General features: G+C 40.9%; 1 protein-coding gene across 1 annotated transcript in view; it reads right to left on the bottom strand.

The window, feature by feature from the left end:
* Positions 1–37: 37 nt before the first annotated feature.
* Positions 38–18,868, bottom strand: part of igf2r (insulin-like growth factor 2 receptor) — a 50,237-nt gene continuing 31,406 nt past the window's right edge. The window contains exons 39-51 of the mRNA XM_061900852.1: positions 16,345–16,503; positions 7,048–7,258; positions 6,812–6,964; positions 6,472–6,706; positions 6,265–6,401; positions 5,986–6,103; positions 4,718–4,864; positions 4,469–4,653; positions 2,535–2,721; positions 2,320–2,463; positions 2,170–2,239; positions 1,818–2,072; positions 38–1,731 (exon numbers count right to left, since the gene is read on the bottom strand). Of these exons, the coding sequence (XP_061756836.1) occupies positions 1,582–1,731; positions 1,818–2,072; positions 2,170–2,239; positions 2,320–2,463; positions 2,535–2,721; positions 4,469–4,653; positions 4,718–4,864; positions 5,986–6,103; positions 6,265–6,401; positions 6,472–6,706; positions 6,812–6,964; positions 7,048–7,258; positions 16,345–16,503 (2,151 nt within the window). The 3' untranslated portion in view covers positions 38–1,581. The remainder of the gene's footprint in view (positions 1,732–1,817; positions 2,073–2,169; positions 2,240–2,319; positions 2,464–2,534; positions 2,722–4,468; positions 4,654–4,717; positions 4,865–5,985; positions 6,104–6,264; positions 6,402–6,471; positions 6,707–6,811; positions 6,965–7,047; positions 7,259–16,344; positions 16,504–18,868) is intronic.

The following is an 18,868-nucleotide window of genomic DNA, read 5'->3' as shown; positions in this document are numbered from 1 at the left end:
CACCAAAGTTTGGATCATTAAGTAATGGGGATAGGTGTAATTTATCTGGTATTTATTCAAATAAAGCAACAATCTCTTACATTCAGATTCTTTTAAATAGCAAAAAATATAACAGACAACAAAAGCATAATGATGATCAACATCGTACATAATCCTTATCTTCTTGTGCTTTTCTCCACGACAACTTCCTGTTCTTTGATGCCACAACAATCGTACCGCGCACGCGAGCCCGCATTAAGACATTTGAGGCAACAAGAACTTTTGAAAATCCAGTACCAAAGACACGAACCCGTCTTCAACCAAGGGAGTGGAGTGTTAACTTTCACGATGCTCCGCATGCTGAATGACAACACGATCAAGAAGATAGAGGAGATGAAGAATGAAATGAGTGATAGAAACCTCCCTGATCCTGTGAGCTTGAACACAGAAATATGCTTCTTGTGTCTGCTACGTCAAATACTAAGATCCAATGCAAAGGTTTGACATAACACTTAAATTCTTCATATTCTACTCTCAAGTGTTTTGTTTAGCACATCAGAAAATACATAATCGTAAACAAATAGTGTTTGAAAATACTTTAAAAAATGACTTAAGACAATTAACCAATCACTCACTAATCAATGATTCTGTGTTCAGCTAGCTGGAACTTGTTGCCCTTGGCATGCATTTGGTTGAGAAATTATTATTTTGGGAAAACAAAACAAAAAAACATTCTGAGCTAAAATGTGTGACAGCGCAGTCCCAACGACGACGACTCCAGGTGGAGAATATGGCTTCAGTGAGAAATGGGCGGGTCTAAATAACCACCGCCTTCACTCTAAAAAGGACTCAACCTTTGGCGGAGTCCGCTCACACACTTAAATAATCATAAAAACTAATGCGTGTGAAGTGATAAGCTATGTACAAAATCCACAACGATACAACAATCTATTCATGAAAAGGCCTTACGCTGGCTTTTCGGGGCAGAAAAGACGTAAACATCACAAAAAGACCAACAGGCGTCCTCATTCCCTTTAAAAGCTGACCTCATCACTGACCTGCATTGCCTACGTCCCACTTAGCTTGGAGATTCTTGCTTGAAAGCCGTCATGACTCGTTTTACCACTGAGCCGCCTTGCCGAACAAGACATCTTAAAAGACCTAAAAGGCTCCTTGATAACAACTCTGCAAAGAGACGTGTACATTAGCTTGGTATAAAGTGCTAAAGAAAATGGCACAGCTACAATCAATGTTTTCAAAAAAGTAATCGACATGTTGAGAAACACTTGTGTTTTTGGGTTGTCCGGTGGATTCTCATCGGGCCTCTGAAGTCTTTTCGAGACGGCTGCGACGTAATGGCGGCGTCAGTGATGCAGCATGGATCATTGCGGGGAATCACGAGAGCCAAGAAGCGCTTTAAATAAATCAGCCGTCAATAAATAAGGTGCCAAAATGGCGATCTACACGGTAGAGTCTGAGCAGGGTGCAGTCGGTCAAAATTAATCCCAAAATGAGAAGGAAAAGTGTCAGTTTGCTGAGGGTGTTGCTATGGCGACATTCACTGAAAAAGAATAGTCATGATGGTGGGCAGGGGAGGACCCGTCACACCCTCAGGAGGTCCTCGTCACTGTCGTCGTCCTCCCGCCTTCCCTTGGCTACCGTGTTGCTACGAACGGATGACTGAGCTTTGCTGCTCTTCCTGTTCTTGTTGGGCTCGTCCAGGAGGCCCACCAGGTCCTCATCGCTCTCCTCCTAGCCAGGAACAGACCAACAGGTTGGTTTTCTTCAAACTTTGAGACGACGCGTGCTGGGCTAGCATGCTGGACAACAAAGCTCACCTTCAGGAAGACGCTGCGATGGGCGGACGATGACTTGACCACTCGCACGCCCGGGACGCTCAAGACCTCGTCCTCGCTGTCATCTTCTTGCTCATCCAGCGAAAAGGAGCGCAGGCCGTCCGTGTTCACCGCTTTGGTCTTGATGTGACCGTTGCTATGGTTACTTCGTCCCCGGTGAGAGGACGTAGGTGGGGCCTCGAGTTCCTCCATCAGCCACTCCATCTCATCCTCCCCTGCATCTTCATCCATGTTGACCTGAGAAGCAAAACACCTTTTTTCACACCTTAACATACCCATTGTGGACTTTCAACTTGAATTAATTTTGATCACTCACGAGGATGGAATACAGTACCTTAGAATATTTATATGAGACTTGGTTTCCTCTCCTGCAGCATCCAGCAACTTTCTGAATCACCATCTCTCTGGAGACATAAAAGAAAGGTAGGCAATTAAAAGAAGACAAACAACAGCACACACTTCATCACTTCATCAGCAGCCTCACCTTCTCTCCCTCTTACGCAGCAGGAATGCTAGCAGACATACAATCAGCCCCGCCAGGAGGAGGCTCATCAGCACGCCCGCAACCTGGCTCCTCCTGGCAAGAGCTGGAACAATGTCGTCATCATCCGTACCTGCGTCCACGGTCCTGCGACACAATCAAAGTTGAAGATGCTGTCTTAAGTGTAGCTGCTCTGTATGTTCCAGAAATGCACTTACGTCAGGCCGCACACGGCATTAGTGTGCCACACAAACAGATACTGGCATCCATCCGTCTCCAGCATGAACTCTGGGATGCCCATTCCCGCCGAAGGGTTACACTGGAACATGATGGTAGAATACACCATTTTGGTCGTCTCCCGCCCGCACGTTGACTCAGAAGGCACCATCACGTCCAGGTTTCCTCCTGGTGTCAACAATGCAGACAGTATGTTTGATTGATAGCAGTGAACAAACATGCTAAGCTACAGCTGAATGCTAACATTTAAGCCAGGGATATTCATCTAGGGGCCAAATCTGGTCTGGACCCGGAGTTCAGTTCAAAACTTGGGAGACAAAAATTTTTCCAGCAAATTCCTAAAATACGAGCGTGTTCCTAGAGGAAGTTGGACCACTGTAAACACATTTGCAGATCCTTACATTGACATTTTAACCTTGCTAGCAAACAGAAAAAATTGGGGTCCAAACTTGTGATTTACATAACTAATGTGTTTCTTAAGGCATCCCTTTAAGTCTTTTGGTAGTTTTTTGTTTTTTTTATGTGATTAATGTAACTAAGGTAGCTTGTTTACTTCAGAATAGATGCAGTTATTTGTCACTTCTTTAGTTCCTCAAAGTTCCATTTTAGGTCCTTTCTTTTTCATCGTTTTGGCTATTAAACTGGTGGCCCTTTATTTAGTTCAAAAACCTTGTGAGAAACTCACATTTTTGGAGAAGGTCCTATAAAAGAGCAGAGCAATCAAAGTAACTTTGACAAAATAAATATACAAAAATCTTATGCCTTCTGTAGAGGATGCCGGTTCTGTACAATATACAAAAAAGGACTGATATTGAAGGGAGAAGTCAGGCCCCTCTGTCATTAGCTTTCTGAATATGTGGCTCCCAAAACAATTCAGTTAAATATCCCTGATTTAAGAATTCTGAGCTAGTTTACAACTTTTTGTAACTTTAACTCCATTAATTGATTTTAAAATGTGACACTCTTTTTCTTACACTCTCTAATTTTTAGGGGTGGGGGGAAAAAATTGATTCGAATTTGAATCGCGATTATCACGTTGTGGGATTCAGAATCGATTGTCATATTTTAAAAATCAATATTTTAAATTTTTTTAAATTGATTTTTTTTTTTTTAATCAATCCAACAAAACAATACACAGCAATACCATAACAATGCAATCCAATTCTAAAACCAAACCTGACCCAGAAACACTCAGAACTGCAATAAACAGAACAATTGAGAAGACACAAACACGACACAGAACAAAACAAAAGTAGTGAAACAAAAATGAATATTATCAACAACAGTATCAATATTAGTTATAATTTCAGCATAGCAGTGATTAAAAATCTTTCATTGACATTATCATTAGACATTTATTAAAAATTAAAAAAAGAACAATAGTGTCACAGTGACTTACACTTGCATCGCATCTCATATGCTTGACAACACACTGTTTCCAATATTTTCACACACATAAAATAAGTCATATTTTTAGTTTGTTTAATAGTTAAAACACATTTCCATTACTGCAATCAGTTGATAAAACATTGTCCTTTACAATTATAAAAGTTTTTTACAATCATCTACTACTCTGCTTGCATGTCAGCAGACTGGGGTAGATCCTGCTGAAATCCTATGTATTGAATGAATAGAGAATCCTTTTAAAGCTGAAAAAATAGTTTTTGAAAAAAAAAATCGATTTTGAATAGAATCGTGACCCCAAGAATCAATATTGAATCTTATCGTGGGACACCCAAAGATTCGCAGCTATACTAATTATCTCCAAAACACATAATAATTAACTGTTTTTCACAAAGCTGATGAATGAAAGGATGACGGATTAACTTTCAGGAAGCAGAGTGTGACAAATTGTATAATCTATGCAGGAACATCCAAACCACGTGTTCAAGATGGGAGCAGGAATTTCAAATACCTTTAATGTAATATTTGGCTTTGCTGGAGTAGCCAATTCTGCGTCTGTAGGTTCCATTTAGTTTGACCTGGCAGATGTTGGCACCAACGCAGCTCGGTAGGGAGCTGTTGGTCAGGCCAGACAACTGGATGTGGTAGATGTAGCGGTCACCATTGGACCGGATATCTCCAGAGGCCTGGTGAGGGCTGAGGACACACATTTGCAGTGAAGATAAGGTACAGAAGTTTGGTGCACAAAAATGTGTACTACCTGAAGTAAAGCTCTCCCAGGCTGAGGATGGTGCCGGTATCAGGATTCTGTATGGTACCGTTCACCAATTCCACCTCACGCTGCTTGATTGCACACGCCCAGCGAGTCTCCCAGCCAATCACAAAGAGGCAGGACACCTTGTTGACGCTGTACACAAACATGGCTATGTTCACACTGCAGTTTAGGATGTCCAATTCAGATTTTTTTGTTAAATCTGGTCTTTTAAATTTGTTAGTCACATTTAAATTAAAAATGTCATGGCTTATATAGACCCAAGCTGACCCGCATGTAGACATGAGATTATGAAGTCACACGTGCTGCAGTGTTTAAACAGGTAAACATGGCTCCAATTCTTGTAGGTCCCAGTCCTAGCACATTTGTGGCAATTTCTAGGATTTTGTGCGATCAAAGTCAACATTTCCTGAACCAAATTATTGTGTGTAGAAGATTAGGAAGGAAGAGGGCAAGCATTTTGGCTCTCGCAGTTTGTGGGACATTGGCTTCACTGTCGGCTCTGAAGAGCATTTGGGCGAGCAGTTGAGGACAGGAGTGGTGGAACATTGACGTGTTTTTGTTCATTTGTCAACTATTTTGCAACCGTCTATTTTTGGCAAATAATTATATCACTTTTTGCTATTTGATGACGTATTGGTCGGATGAACGTGATCAGGGCGTTCAGACTGCAGTCGCATTGGACACATATTTGATTTAAATACACATACAAAAGAGGCTAAGGTTAGCTTGGAGAAATTTGGAATTGCACTTTTCACATTGACATGAAAAAAATCTCTGCGATGAGGTGGCGACTTGTCCAGGGTGTACCCTGCCTTCCGCCCGATTGTAGCTGAGATAGGCGCCAGCGCCCCCCGCGACCCCGAAAGGGAATAAGCGGTAGAAAAATGGATGGATGGATGAAAAAAATCTGATACAGGTCGCATACGGACAAAAAATTCAGAATTGACCTGCAGTGTGAAAAAGGCACACGTGCAGTCAGCATGAAGAGAATAAACAATAAATGTTGTTTTTTTTTTAAATCATGTGATATATCATAGTTTATGAAGAGACGTGAAGTGTTTTGTAAAGCTTTATAATGGCGCCAAAACGATGCAAAGTTTAACTATACAGACAAACACTCTTCTGTCATTAACTGCAAGTTAGAGAATGCTGAACTTGAAAGTAAATGATTCTTAGAATTATTTCTCTTGAAAAGTCACTGCGAGAAGTTGAAGTTAGTTGGGGTCATGGGAGAGTACTTGTAAAGCGTGTACCTCACAATAGCAGGGTGTCCCACAGTGGAGCCGCATGTCAGCTGGATCTCTGTCTTTGCTGCCACGCCGTTACCACACACGTCATCACCGGCTGAATAGCTAATGTAAATCTTTCCGTCTATGTGAGAAGGAAGTTTACATGTTTATATGTTTTACAAACATGAAGATCATTTTTCAACAAAAGCAATAACAACAGTGTTGTTAAACATGACTGTGGCGGAAACAAATTGTAGCAAAAAGAGGTTACTTCTAAGGCAATATTGATCTATTGTTGCCCACCAGTGTAGCTCATTATCTGAGTGTGGACGCGACCCAGCATCTGAGTCCTTCCTGCTGCGGTGCGACGACACACTGTGGCATCCTCGGGACAATCAGTCAGTCCCCCGTGAATCCCCTGACACAGGTTGATGTAATATCTGTGTAAGCATGGAGATTGTGAGACAGTCACAAGAGGATGTCTTATTGCCAACCAACAGACAGACTTACGCGTCGCCATGACGGCTGAACTTCCATGGCTCGGTGAGGGAGGACAGGGCTCGCAAGTCAAAGGTCTGATGTTGATTTACTAGCTTACACTCCATCTTCCTGGGGGGGCACACAGCACTGGTTTTCCACTGAAAAGTGGCTGAACAGCCTGCAGTTTCTGAGAGCAGCTGTGGGGAGCCGTGGCCTGCGGACGGGTCGCATCCAAACAATATGGATGACTGACGCTTGGCAGATGCTGCAAGAGAGGGAAAAAGTATACATTAATAACATAAACGCAGTCATTGTTTACATGTTTCTCAGAGAAAAATAAATTTCCGGTTATTTCCATCTAAAAGATCACCTGGCTGGCAGAAACCCCATTTCTTGTCCTCATCATAGTTGGCGGTGGTTGCGCACCACTTTCTGCCATCGGCCCTGTCGTCTGTTGTACATTCAGTGTACGACCGTTTCATGGATGTGAAGGGAAACACGCACGCCTCACCCTCTTGTGTTACTAAAGCAAATGATGATTAGCATCCTTATGGCAAAGTACACAGTGCAGCATGTTACGATGCCACTTTAGTTGAAAAGACGTACCGGGAGGGCATGGATCGCCACCACCATATTGCATTAGAACAGCCTGCTGCTCGTGCCTAAAATCCATTGTCATAGCCTTGCTGATGCCGAATGATAATGCTGATTTGTCGGAGCTGGAGCCTGACACTCGGCAAACGGAGCTTCCTTTGCAAGCCGGCTCTGCCACTGAGCTGCACACGTTGATTAAGTAGCTGTTGGAGCCTAGTGGGACCTGTCAGAATACAATCAGTTAAAAAAGACAAGATAAAAGATCTTAAAAGTATGGGTGTCCCGATCCGATATTGATATCGGTCCTACAGTCGTGGTCAAAAGTTTACATACACTTGTAAAGAACATAATGTTGTGGCTATCTTGAGTTTCCAATAATTTCTACAACTCAAATTTTTTTGTGACTTCCGGGCTGATGATATTATGTTGGCTTGAAGAATTTGGAGGTAATCCTTCTTTTCATTGTCCCATTTACTATCTGTATGTAAAGCACCAGTTCCATTTGCAGCAAAACAGGCCCAGATCGTAATACTACCACCACCATGCTTGACGGTAGGGGATTAACAGCCTCACCTTTTCTCCTCTAAACATATTGCTGGGTGTTGTGGCCAAACAGCTCTTTTTTATTTCATCTGACATCATATGGACAAAGATAAGACCTTCTGTAGAAAAGTTATTTGGTTAGATGAACCAAAAAATTAGCTGTTTGGCCACAAATCCAAGCAATATGTTTGGAGAACAACAGGTGAGGCCTTTAATCCCGGGAACACAATGTCCACCGTCAAGCTTGGTGGTGTTATTATGCTCTGGGCCTGTTGTGCTGCAAATGGAACTGGTGCTTTATAGATAGTAAATGGGACAATGAGAAAAAGAGGATTACCTCCAAATTCTTCAGGCCAACATAAAAATCATCAGCCCGGAGGTTGGATCTTGGGTGCAGTTGGGTGTTCCAACAGGACAATGACCCCAAACACACATCAAAAGTGGTAAAGGAATGGCTAAATCAGGCTAGATGTAAGGTCTTTGAATGGCCTTCCCAAAGTCCTCACTTAAACGTGTGGACAATGCTGGAGAAACAAGTCCATGTCACAAAACCAACAAATTTAGCTGAACTCCACCAATATTGTCAAGAGGAGTGGTCAAAAATTCAACCACAAGCTTGCCAGAAGATTGTGGATGGCTACCAAAAGTGCCTTATTGCAGTGAAACTTGCCAAGAGACATGTAACCATCCATCCATCCATCCATCCATTTTCTACCGCTTATTCCCTTTTGGGGTCGCGGGGGGCGCTGGCGCCCATCTCAGCTACAATCGGGCGGAAGGCAGGGTACACCCTGGACAAGTCGCCACCTCACCGCAGGGCCAACACAGATAGACAGACAACATTCACACTCACATTCAAACACTAGGGCCAATTTTGTGTTGCCAATCAACCTATCCCCAGGTGCATGTTTTTGGAAGTGGGAGGAAGCCGGAGTACCCGGAGGGAACCAACGCATTCACGGGGAGAACATACAAACTCCACACAGAAAGTTCCCGAGCCTGGATTTGAACCCAGGACTACAGGAACTTCGTATTGTGAGGCAGACGCACTAACCCCTCTGCCACCGTGAAGCCCGACATGTAACCAAATATTGATATTACTGTATGTATACTTTTGACCTTGTAGCTTTGCTCACATTTTCAGTAGACCCATAGTAAATTCATAAAAGAACCAAACTTCATGAATGTTTTTGTGACAAACAAGTATGAGCTCCAATCACTAGGGGTGTAACGGTACGAGTATTTGTATTGAACCGATTCTGTACGGGGGTTTCGGTTCGGTTCGGAGGTGTACCGAACGACACGGACATATTAAGTAGCGCACGTTTTGTAAACAATGCACACCGAGGCACTAGTGGTGCAACAGATCAACATTGATCCGTGATCCGTTCGGATCAATATCTTCGGTTCGGCACACACGTGATCTGCGGTCTGATTTATGAAAAAAAAAAAAAAAAAAAGTTGTTCGCACAGCGTGGTAATGGCGAGCGGAGTAACGGAGGACCTTGAACTCCCCGTGCCATTTAATCGGTGTGTTTATAGGTGCAAACTCCATTGTGCAAAACAAGGGTTTTAAACACATGCTGAAAGTGCTTCAGCCACATTACGACATCCCGTCGCGCACCAACTTCAACGATAAGATTGTGTCAGATTTTTATGAGCAAGAGAGGAAAACAGTTGTGGACGGACGAACCAGGGGCGTCGCCAGACATATTTCACTGGGGCACGTGCCACACTGTTGATCTGCAGTGCCCCAGTAAAAATTTCACCAATAAAAAAAAACGCTTTAGAGTTTTAAGTCTACATAGCATAGACAACAGCGCACATACTACTTAGTATGGTAATTGATTGCTACTGTATTCACTCCACGAAACAATGAGCAAATGGCTACTTAATGTGGTGATTTATTCACATGTGGATCGAGACTTTTGTTGAGAGAGAGAGAGAGAGAGAGAGAGAGAGAGAGAGAGAGAGAGAGAGAGAGAGAGAGAGAGTCAGAGAGAGTCAGAGAGAGAGGGGGGGGTTCGAATCACTGCGTGAGGTAGGTGACGTTAGCCAACAATAATTTGTTAATTACAATATTTTGATTTTGATTTGACTCAAACTGTAACTCCTAGATGGATTTAAGAAAGTTATTCGCCCGCAGCAGAGAAGAAGCGAGGAATGAGAGATGTAAGTGAAGTCCTAGCTAGCTAGGCAACATCATTGTCTTAAGTTGATGCTAAGTTAGCTAACGTTATTCCTTGTATCAAGACAAACATATTCATTCGCTGTACGAGCTGTCGGGGGAATTTCCAATGAACATGAAACATCATGTTGGTTATTGTCTGCTGGTTCTGCATCAATGATGATTTGGAGTAAGCATGTGTGAGTTGAGTGCTTCTCAAATGGTTTATCTTCAGGAAGAAAAATATTTTTTCATATCATCAAGTCGTGAGCCAAATTTTTAAATCATTCAAGTTTATTTCACAGAAAAATAGCACAGTAGACTTGTCTTGTTAATCGGTGTGACTTTGACTAAAATAATCTTGTTTTGTCACCAGAAAAATGGCTACAGCATCTGGTTTTGTTTCCAGAAAAAATAGTAACATTTCTGTATTTGTTTTCAGAAAGATGGCTGAAAATATCGGGTTTTTTTGCCCCATTTAGATTTTTTAAAAATATATTTCCATGTCTGTCCTGAGTCCTCCTCCAACTTGTTAGTCGGTTTGCCTTTTGCTAAAATACTCACTAATAGTCACTAGAAAAATGGCTAAAAATATCTGGTTTTGTTGCCACAATTTGAGTTTTTTTCTCCCTAAACTTTTTTTTTTTCATGCACACATCTGACTGCGACTCACTGAAAATGACACACAATCCACTTTTATGTCACGACCCAGCAGTTGGGAACCACTGGTCAACTGTATAACAGTTACTGTAATATTTCCATGTCTGTCCAGAGTGATTGACCACTTTGCAAAAATGAAAACGAGACGTTACAGTTTACTTCTCAGAAAATGATTCCCTGAACAGACACACAACAGTTGTTCATTTATTCTACTACTGTGGCTTTATTGTTTTGTGTATATTTTATAGTTTTGTGTATCTGAAATAGGATTAGCCACATTGCCATAAATGGAAATTAAATAATATAAAAGAACCCAGAGATGTAGGGCTATTTTATTTTTATTTTTACTTTTGTAGATGTTAAATTTGCAGATGATTACTGCAATATATATTTCAAAAAGATGCATTGCTCTTCCTTTTTGCTTTTACCAGTAGCAGTTTAGAAGTCTGGAGTAAAAAGTGCACAAGTAGGTCAAATGCATTAGTTAATTTGAGGTGGTTAATCAAAGATCCATACAACATAATCTGATATGATTTCATAGTTTAAAGCACTATTTATGTATTTTTTTATGATAAATAAGTGCTAAAAATGTTTTTGCTTGCGCGCTTTGCACGCTCACATGAATTATTTGTGCCCCAGGTGTGCCCCAGTACAGTATTAGGTCTAGTGACGCCCCTTGGACGAACTATCCCGAGCAACATCTGTTGCGCTCACGACAGAAGGGTGAAGGTCCAGGGGAACTATGTGACCACAAGTGCAAGGGTGGAGGTCCAGGGGAACTATGTGACCATAAGCGCTCATTTCATCACAGCAGAGTGGGAGCTGAGAAGACACGCCTACGTGACTACGAGAGTCACCTTGTGCAGGCACTGACACAAGCAGTGGAGGAAAGGAGAAATCCCTTTTTATGTGGCACTGTTTTTCATTAAATATGTTAAAAAGAAGATATTATGCTTTGTGCACTTGAACTAGATTTTATATATGTTAATTTAATAATTTAAAAGTGTTACAAAACAAAACGGCAAAACGGCTGTTTATTTGTCTTGTCTTTTTTTTTTTTTTTTCCCTGATCCGAAAAAAATTATTCAATCTGTGAGTTTTTTGATCCATTGCACCCCTACGAGGCACCATGAATTGATTTACGTTGACCCCGACTTAAAACAGGTTGAAATACTTATTGGGGTGTTAGCATTTAGTGGTCAATTGTACGGAATATAATGTACTTTGCAATCTACAAATAAAAGTTTCAATCATTCAAAAAAACAACAACACACGGCATGCTAGCAACAACTGGGCTATGATAGACTGACCATACCTCCTCTTTTCACCGGACATGTCTTATTTTGCGGGGCTGTCCGGGTGGAGTTTCTTAAATGCCTCAAATGTCCGGCATTTTAAGTTAGGGTTGCGAACCCTATATTTTCAATGTACGTTCAAGGTTAAGAAGGGGTTTAAAACAAGACAATTTGTGCACACAGCAGTATTCGTGAGGGAGGGACAGAGACAGACAGAACGAGAGAGTTATGATAAACATGCATGTGTCACCAGGCTCTGATTAAATTTTTTAATATCTATAGCAGGGGTGTCAAAAGTGTGCCCCGGAGGACATTTGCGGCACACACCTAATGTATTAAAGGCCCATGGCACATTCAAAAAATACTATTAAAATAAACAAAAACATAAACAAAAGTGAAATAAAAAAGCTTAAAGGCTAAATGTAATTTAGACAAAGTTGCAACTTTTTTTAAATTACATTTAGCCTTTAAGCAGTTTTTTTTTTTTAAACTGTCATTGCTCAAAACATAATATTGAATCAAAATCAATGTTATTATGAATTATTGACCTATCCAAGTTTCCAATTACTTCACATCAAAATATTTTTGGTGGAAGTTTTAGCAAATTTGTTAAATAAATAATCAAAAAATGTATATATATATTTTTTCTTACTTTACCGAAAATGAACCGAACCGTGACCTCTGAACCGAGGTACGTACCGAACTGAAATTTCTGTGTACCCTTACACCCCTACCAATTACTATCAAAAAATAAATAAAAGTTGTAGAAATTATTGGAAACTCATAACAGCCGTGACATTGCGGTTTTTACAACTGTATGTAAACTTTTGACCACGACTGTATATCATTAAAGAAAGAAGTTTATATCGGCTTGCATCTAAATTCTCCGACATAACCACTCCGATACAAGCAGTGTGTTCACTTGTGCAAAGCTGCACCGCCAGTTTACATCTAAATGTCCTTAAATGAGCACAAAAGGTTGTTTTTTTTTGTAGTATTTAAGTGAAATACTTTAGAAAAGGTGAACCAGGTAAGCTATATATAGGCTAATAGGAGCTAGAAGCCACTTTAGTGAAATCATTTCCAAAACGGGGCCATGGTAGGATATATTCTACTAGGAACTAGCAGGTATCCCACAGTTACGTGTGCAATAGCACACAAGCTAGACATACAGTATAGAATATAGTATCAATCAATCAAACAATGTTTATTTATATAGCCCTAAATCACTAGTGTCTCAAAGGGCTGCACAAACCACAACACAAACCACTAGGACATCCTCGGTAAGCCCACATAAGGGCAAGGAAAACTCACACCCAGTGGGGCGTCGGTGACAATGATGACTATGAGAACCTTGGAGAGGACCACATACTATGTGGGCAACCCCCGCCCCGCTATGGGGTGACCGAAAGCAATGGATGTCGAGCAGTCTAACAGGATAAGTGTACTTAATTGAACAGTATTCCTGTCTAAAACAATACTGTTGTCAATACAAACAAGTATTACACAACTATAGTTGCATATACTACTTACACATACAAAGTCTCCCAAGCAGAATTTTATGAGAAAGTATCCAATAACAAACGTGTTCGCATGATGTGTCATAGGATTAACTTATTGTATTGCATTATTGTGTCCACTTCGTGTCACAAGAAAATAATTACCACTCCACTTCAACTTAAAAGGGAACTGCACTTTTTCATTCATCATCCACAATCCTTATGTGAAACATGAACACACATCTTTTTCTCTTTTGTACGCATTCACACTTGTAAATAAATGCTCGCAAGAGTCAGCTAACAATTGAGGTAGAGATGTCCCGATACCAATAATTTGGTACCGGTACCAAAATGTATATCGATACTTTTCAAAATAAAGGGAACTACAAAAAATGTTAATATTGGCTTAATTTCAACAAAAAATCTTACAACACAATAAACATGTTTCCTATTGCACTCAAAGAACAATTTTAGAAGGGAAAAATATAAATTACAGGGCATTAAACACATTGGGCTTTTCTTGTTGCACTCAAAGAACAATTTACAATTTTCTATATAACATATAGTCTGCCATAATCAATTATTAAGTTACAATATAAAAAAACGCTTTATTGACATTATATTAAATGCTTCATGATTAATGGTGCCACTCCTGGTCTGTGCTTTAAGAAAAATACAATTGTTAGTAAGTACTAAAAACAAAACTATGGATACATTTACACAGATAAGCCATGTAGCAGGTAAAACACACATTTGCTAAAGATAAAACACAAATTGTAACAATTTGTTACAAAATTCATTCATTTTACTTGCATTAGTTGACGTTATATGGGTCTTAACTGCGCTAATTTTTGACATCAATCCATGCAGGTGTGTGCGTGCATCTACGAATCCACATGTGCACAACAGAGCAGCTGGTTATTAATTTATGAGAGAAGTGTATGTGTGTTTAAGAGAATTGCATCGTGTTGGCTGAGTGACTTCAGTGAGTGAGTGGGCAAGTAAAGAGAGAGAGAGGTAGCGCGCTGCACTACACAGTAGAAGAATGAACAGGTCTGGTTGTGTCCTGCAAACCTAATAATAAAGCAGATTGTTACAAATCAGCGGCATTATTACCTGTCACTATTTAAACTCCTTGTGCAGATCTGAATGCTTATTATTTAAATGTTTACCTAAGTTTGAAGCAAAAGTGTTAGGTAATACTAATCGCCACATTTGGCTGGGCGTGTTTTAAACCAATATTTGAAGCGCAGCATTTCTTTGTTTAAAGCGTCACCTTCATCATTGTTTTTGAGGCCCAAATACCTCCATGTTGCGCATCATGCACCCTCTTTAATAACCAGTAGAATTGTCTTTTATTTTTACATTCTTCCTCTCTAAGATGTTATTGCTTGTATGCACTTTGTGTGTGCGTTTTGACACACTCAACATCATGCACATCGGCTCTCTCGTCAACGTCGCAGATGAAAGAACGGTACTAGTACTTTCCAAAGGCAGTATAGTACTGACTTCAATCAATTAGTATCGCGATACTTTATTAGTACTGGTATAGCGTACAACCCTAAATTAAGGTAATGGGATTCGCTCTATTCCGCCTATAAAACACTCTACAAAACATCGGAAAAACTGTCAATGTTTTATATACACCACGTAAGTATATATGTAATTTAGCAACAAGCATATTCATAATAACATGTAATATTTACTTTTGCTCATTTTACGCATACGCTGGTGCATTAATATCACAGACGCGTCACAGTGTTCGCTATTTTCTTCAACAAAAACAACTACTATTAATCATGGCAGACTTGGGGCGGTATAGCTCGTTTGGTAGAGTGGCCGTGCCAGCAACTTGAGGGTTCCAGGTTCGATTCCCGCTTTCGCCATCCTAGTCACTGCCGTTGTGTCCTTGGGCAAGACACTTTACCCACCTGCTCCCAGTGCCACCCACACTGGTTTAAATGGAACTTAGATATTGGGTTTCACTATGTAAAGCGCTTTGAGTCGCTAGAAAAAAGCGCTATATAAATATAATTCACTTTACTTCACTTCACTTAATGTGAGGCAACGACTAATTTGGGACAAATGATGATCAGAACATTCTTTTTTTGAGCCTGAATATAAGGAGAATGAACACAAGTTTTAGAAGCTGAGCAATAAGCAGATCCAGGAAGTAGAACTATTGCTAAGTGCGAAACAAGAGCTATAAACTACAAACCTAACAATCACTTACTGTATGTCTGTTCTCACTGGGTGATGGATGCTTATATCCATTTGATGAAGAATTAATAATAACCCTCATTCATTTAGAAGAAGAAAAAAAAGGTGGGCGTAAACTAGCGTTTATTGTGTATTTCTATTGATCTCGGGGTCTAAATTGAATGTCAAAGCTGACCAACTTCTCGGCCTTTGGCCATAACCTTCTACTATACAGGCATGATATATAATCTAGAATTAACTTTTACCAACTCAGAGGCTATCCATCAGCTCGCCGGCTCAGTATGTCAATACCTGCATAAACTAGTTATGGTACTTCTCTCTGATCATGGTGCAGCAAAAAGTAGCTCCTCAGCACTTGTAATAACATTATTAATAATTTGTTAATATTCAGGTCACTGCATGTAAAAGGAGAATTGTTGGCAGTTCTTGGATTTTTTTTAAGAAGGCTTTATGGGTGCAAAAGTGTTATCCAATAAGCTTCATGTTTAGCCACATCGCACTGTACGTGTTTAACAAATTAGAATGAATTAAAAAAAAAAAGTAAGACGTGTGTTCGTCTTACATAAGGATTGTGAAAGGTAAGCAAAAAAAGGTGCAGTTCCCCTTTAAAGAAAACAAGTCTATTCCAGACAGATAAATAATAAATAGGCTAGTCATTTTCATTACAGTTGTTCTCTTTTAAGTAATTTCACTTGATCAATCCTTTTCTAACTACATAATCATTAAACTGTGTGTCATTAGTGCTGATATCATATCAGTATAATAATTGTATGGGCCAATGCTTAAGGATCCAATATCAGTATTGTATCGGAAGTTGCATTAGAGCATCCCTATTAAAAAGCCAAATAAAATGCAAGAGTGAAAATAAACACAGACAAGAAGAGGGAAGTCAAAAACTTAAAGTTGTAAAGAAGTTTGTGCTTACCTGCACTTGACCTGTGAGTGATGACAGGTCAAAGGTGAACTGCAGCTGAGAGTCGGTGAGCTGGCATCCGCTGGAGTGGGTGGCATCAGAGCAGACGACAGGCGTCGCCCATTCAAAAATGTACACGCAACCCTGCAACCTGAGCATGCGAGGGGAGCCCTAAAGAGACAGGAAAAACAAGATAGAGGCATTGTATGCGCCGAAATAGGAACTTAAGAGAGTAGCTTCAGTTGCAGTAGAGCAGGGGTTTTTTTTTAACAACAACACAGAAAAAATGTAGTAAAAATAGAAAAAAATGACTAAAAATACAATGTAATGAGAACAAGTTGTAGTAATTAATACCACTAATCATATATTATGTTACTTACTTACTTAGGCCCATCGCTCCCAATGGAGCATAGGCCATCAATGACTCCTCTCCATGCAGCACGGTTTTGGGCTGTCCTTTCCGCCTCTCCCCAGCTGGTTCCCAACCTCTTCAGCTCCGCCTCAGAGTCCCGCCTCCAGGTGTTTTTAGGCCGTCCCCTCTTCCTTTTTCCCTGTGGGTTCCACGTCAAGGCTTGCCGTGTGATGGTAGTTGCTGGTTTCCTAAGGGTGTGCCCAACCCAACCCCACTTTCTCCTTAGTATTTGTTTCTCCACTGGCTCCTGATTCCCTTTCCTCCAGAGTTCCTCGTTGCTGATTTTGTTTGGCCACCAAATCCTGAAAATCCTCTTCAGACAACTGTTAATAAACGTTTGTAACCTTTGTACGGTCTTCTTTGTCATCCTCCACGTTTCAGAGCCATAGAGAAGGACGGATTTTATGTTTGAATTGAAGATCCGGACTTTGGTTGTCATAGATATCTCCTTGGAGGACCAGATGCTCTTCAGGATGATGAAGGCTGCTCTTGCTTTTCCAATTCTTGCTGTTACATCTTTGTCGGTGCCACCCTGTTTATCCACGATGCTGCCCAAGTAGGTGAAGGAGTATATTTCCTGGATAATTTCCTCTTCTATTACTATTGGATTGTTGGTCAAGTTATTAAACTTCATTATGTTGGTCTTCTTCCTGTTTATCCTTAGCCCTACGCCTAGAGATGTCTTGACCAATTCGGTGGTCTTTTCCTGCATCTGCCTGTGGTTGTGCGAGAGGAGCGCCAGGTCGTCTGCGAAGTCTAAGTCATCCAGTTGCGTCCACAGGGTCCACTGAATACCGTTTTTCTTTCCTGATGTTGTGTTCTTCATGATCCAGTCAATAACTAATAGGAACATGAAGGGTGATAGGAGGCATCCTTGCCGAACTCCGGTCCTGACCTCAAAACTATCAGACACTTGGCCTGCATGTAGCACCTTGCATGTCATTCCTTGGTAGGTTTTCTGAATCAGGCTGATGATTTTCTCTGGAATCCCGTAGTGCCGCAGTAGTTTCCACAGTGTCTCCCTGTCCACACTGTCGAAGGCTTTTTCATAGTCTACGAAATTTACATATAGGGAAGAGTTCCATTCAATAGATTGTTCCACAATGATGCGGAGAGTGCAGATCTGGTCTGTGCAGGATCTGTTGCTTCGGAATCCGGCTTGCTGGTCTCTCAGGAAAGGGTCCACAGCTTTGCTCATCCTGTCCAGTAGTATGCGGTTGAGAATTTGTCCTGGGACTGAAAGCAGGGTTATTCCTCTGTAGTTGTTGCAGCTGGTGAGATCACCCTTTTTTGGGATCTTGATGAGGGTTCCCTCTCTCCAGTCTTCTGGGATTGTCTCTTCCTCCCAGATCTTTGAAAAAAGGCTGTGCAGCATATTGACAGCAGTCTTTAGGTCAGCTTTGATAGCTTCTGCTGGTATTCCATCTGGTCCTGCAGCTTTCCCATCCTTCATGGAAGTGATCGCTTTCATGATCTCTGCTTTGCTGGGCTTACATGAGCTAATTGGTAGTACTGCCTCCGCTGGTGGAATATCTGGTGGGTCTGCTGGGATAGGTTGGTTCAGTATCTCACTGAAGTGTTCTGCCCAACGTCTTCGCTGATCTTCATTTGTTGTGAGTGGTTTTCCATCCTTGTCCTTCACTGGCTTGTCAGTCTGTTGGAATTTGCCTGCTAACTTTTTAGTTATCATATAGAGGTCTCTCAGGTTGCCTTGACCAGCTGCCATTTCCGCTTGTTTGGCTAGATTGTCTATATGATCTCGTTTGTCCTTTCTGATGCTTCTCTTCACCTCTTTATTGGCTTTTGTGTAGTTCTTCTGTGCCCTTGCTTTCGCCAGTCTTGTGGTACTCGTGTTCAATTGGTCTTTCTTCTCCTTCCTTTCTTTCAGCTTCTGATGTGTCTCCATGGATAGCCATTCTTTGTGTTTTGTCTCCTTTTTCCCCAGCACTTCTTCACATGTGTCCTTCCACAACTTCTTTGTGTGTTGCCATCTTGTCTCCATGTCAGTGTCAATGTCTTCTTCCAGTATCTGTAGCTGATGGTATCTGTTCGAAAGGTTGATCTGGAATTTTGTCTGCACTTCTTTATTCTTGAGAAGCCCCACGTTGTATCGCATTCTTCCGC

Source organism: Nerophis ophidion, linkage group LG05, assembly GCF_033978795.1.
Source record: "Nerophis ophidion isolate RoL-2023_Sa linkage group LG05, RoL_Noph_v1.0, whole genome shotgun sequence".
Classification (NCBI taxonomy): Eukaryota; Metazoa; Chordata; class Actinopteri; order Syngnathiformes; family Syngnathidae; genus Nerophis; species Nerophis ophidion.
Note: the sequence above shows the minus strand (reverse complement) of the source record. Positions and strands in the feature narration are given on the sequence as shown.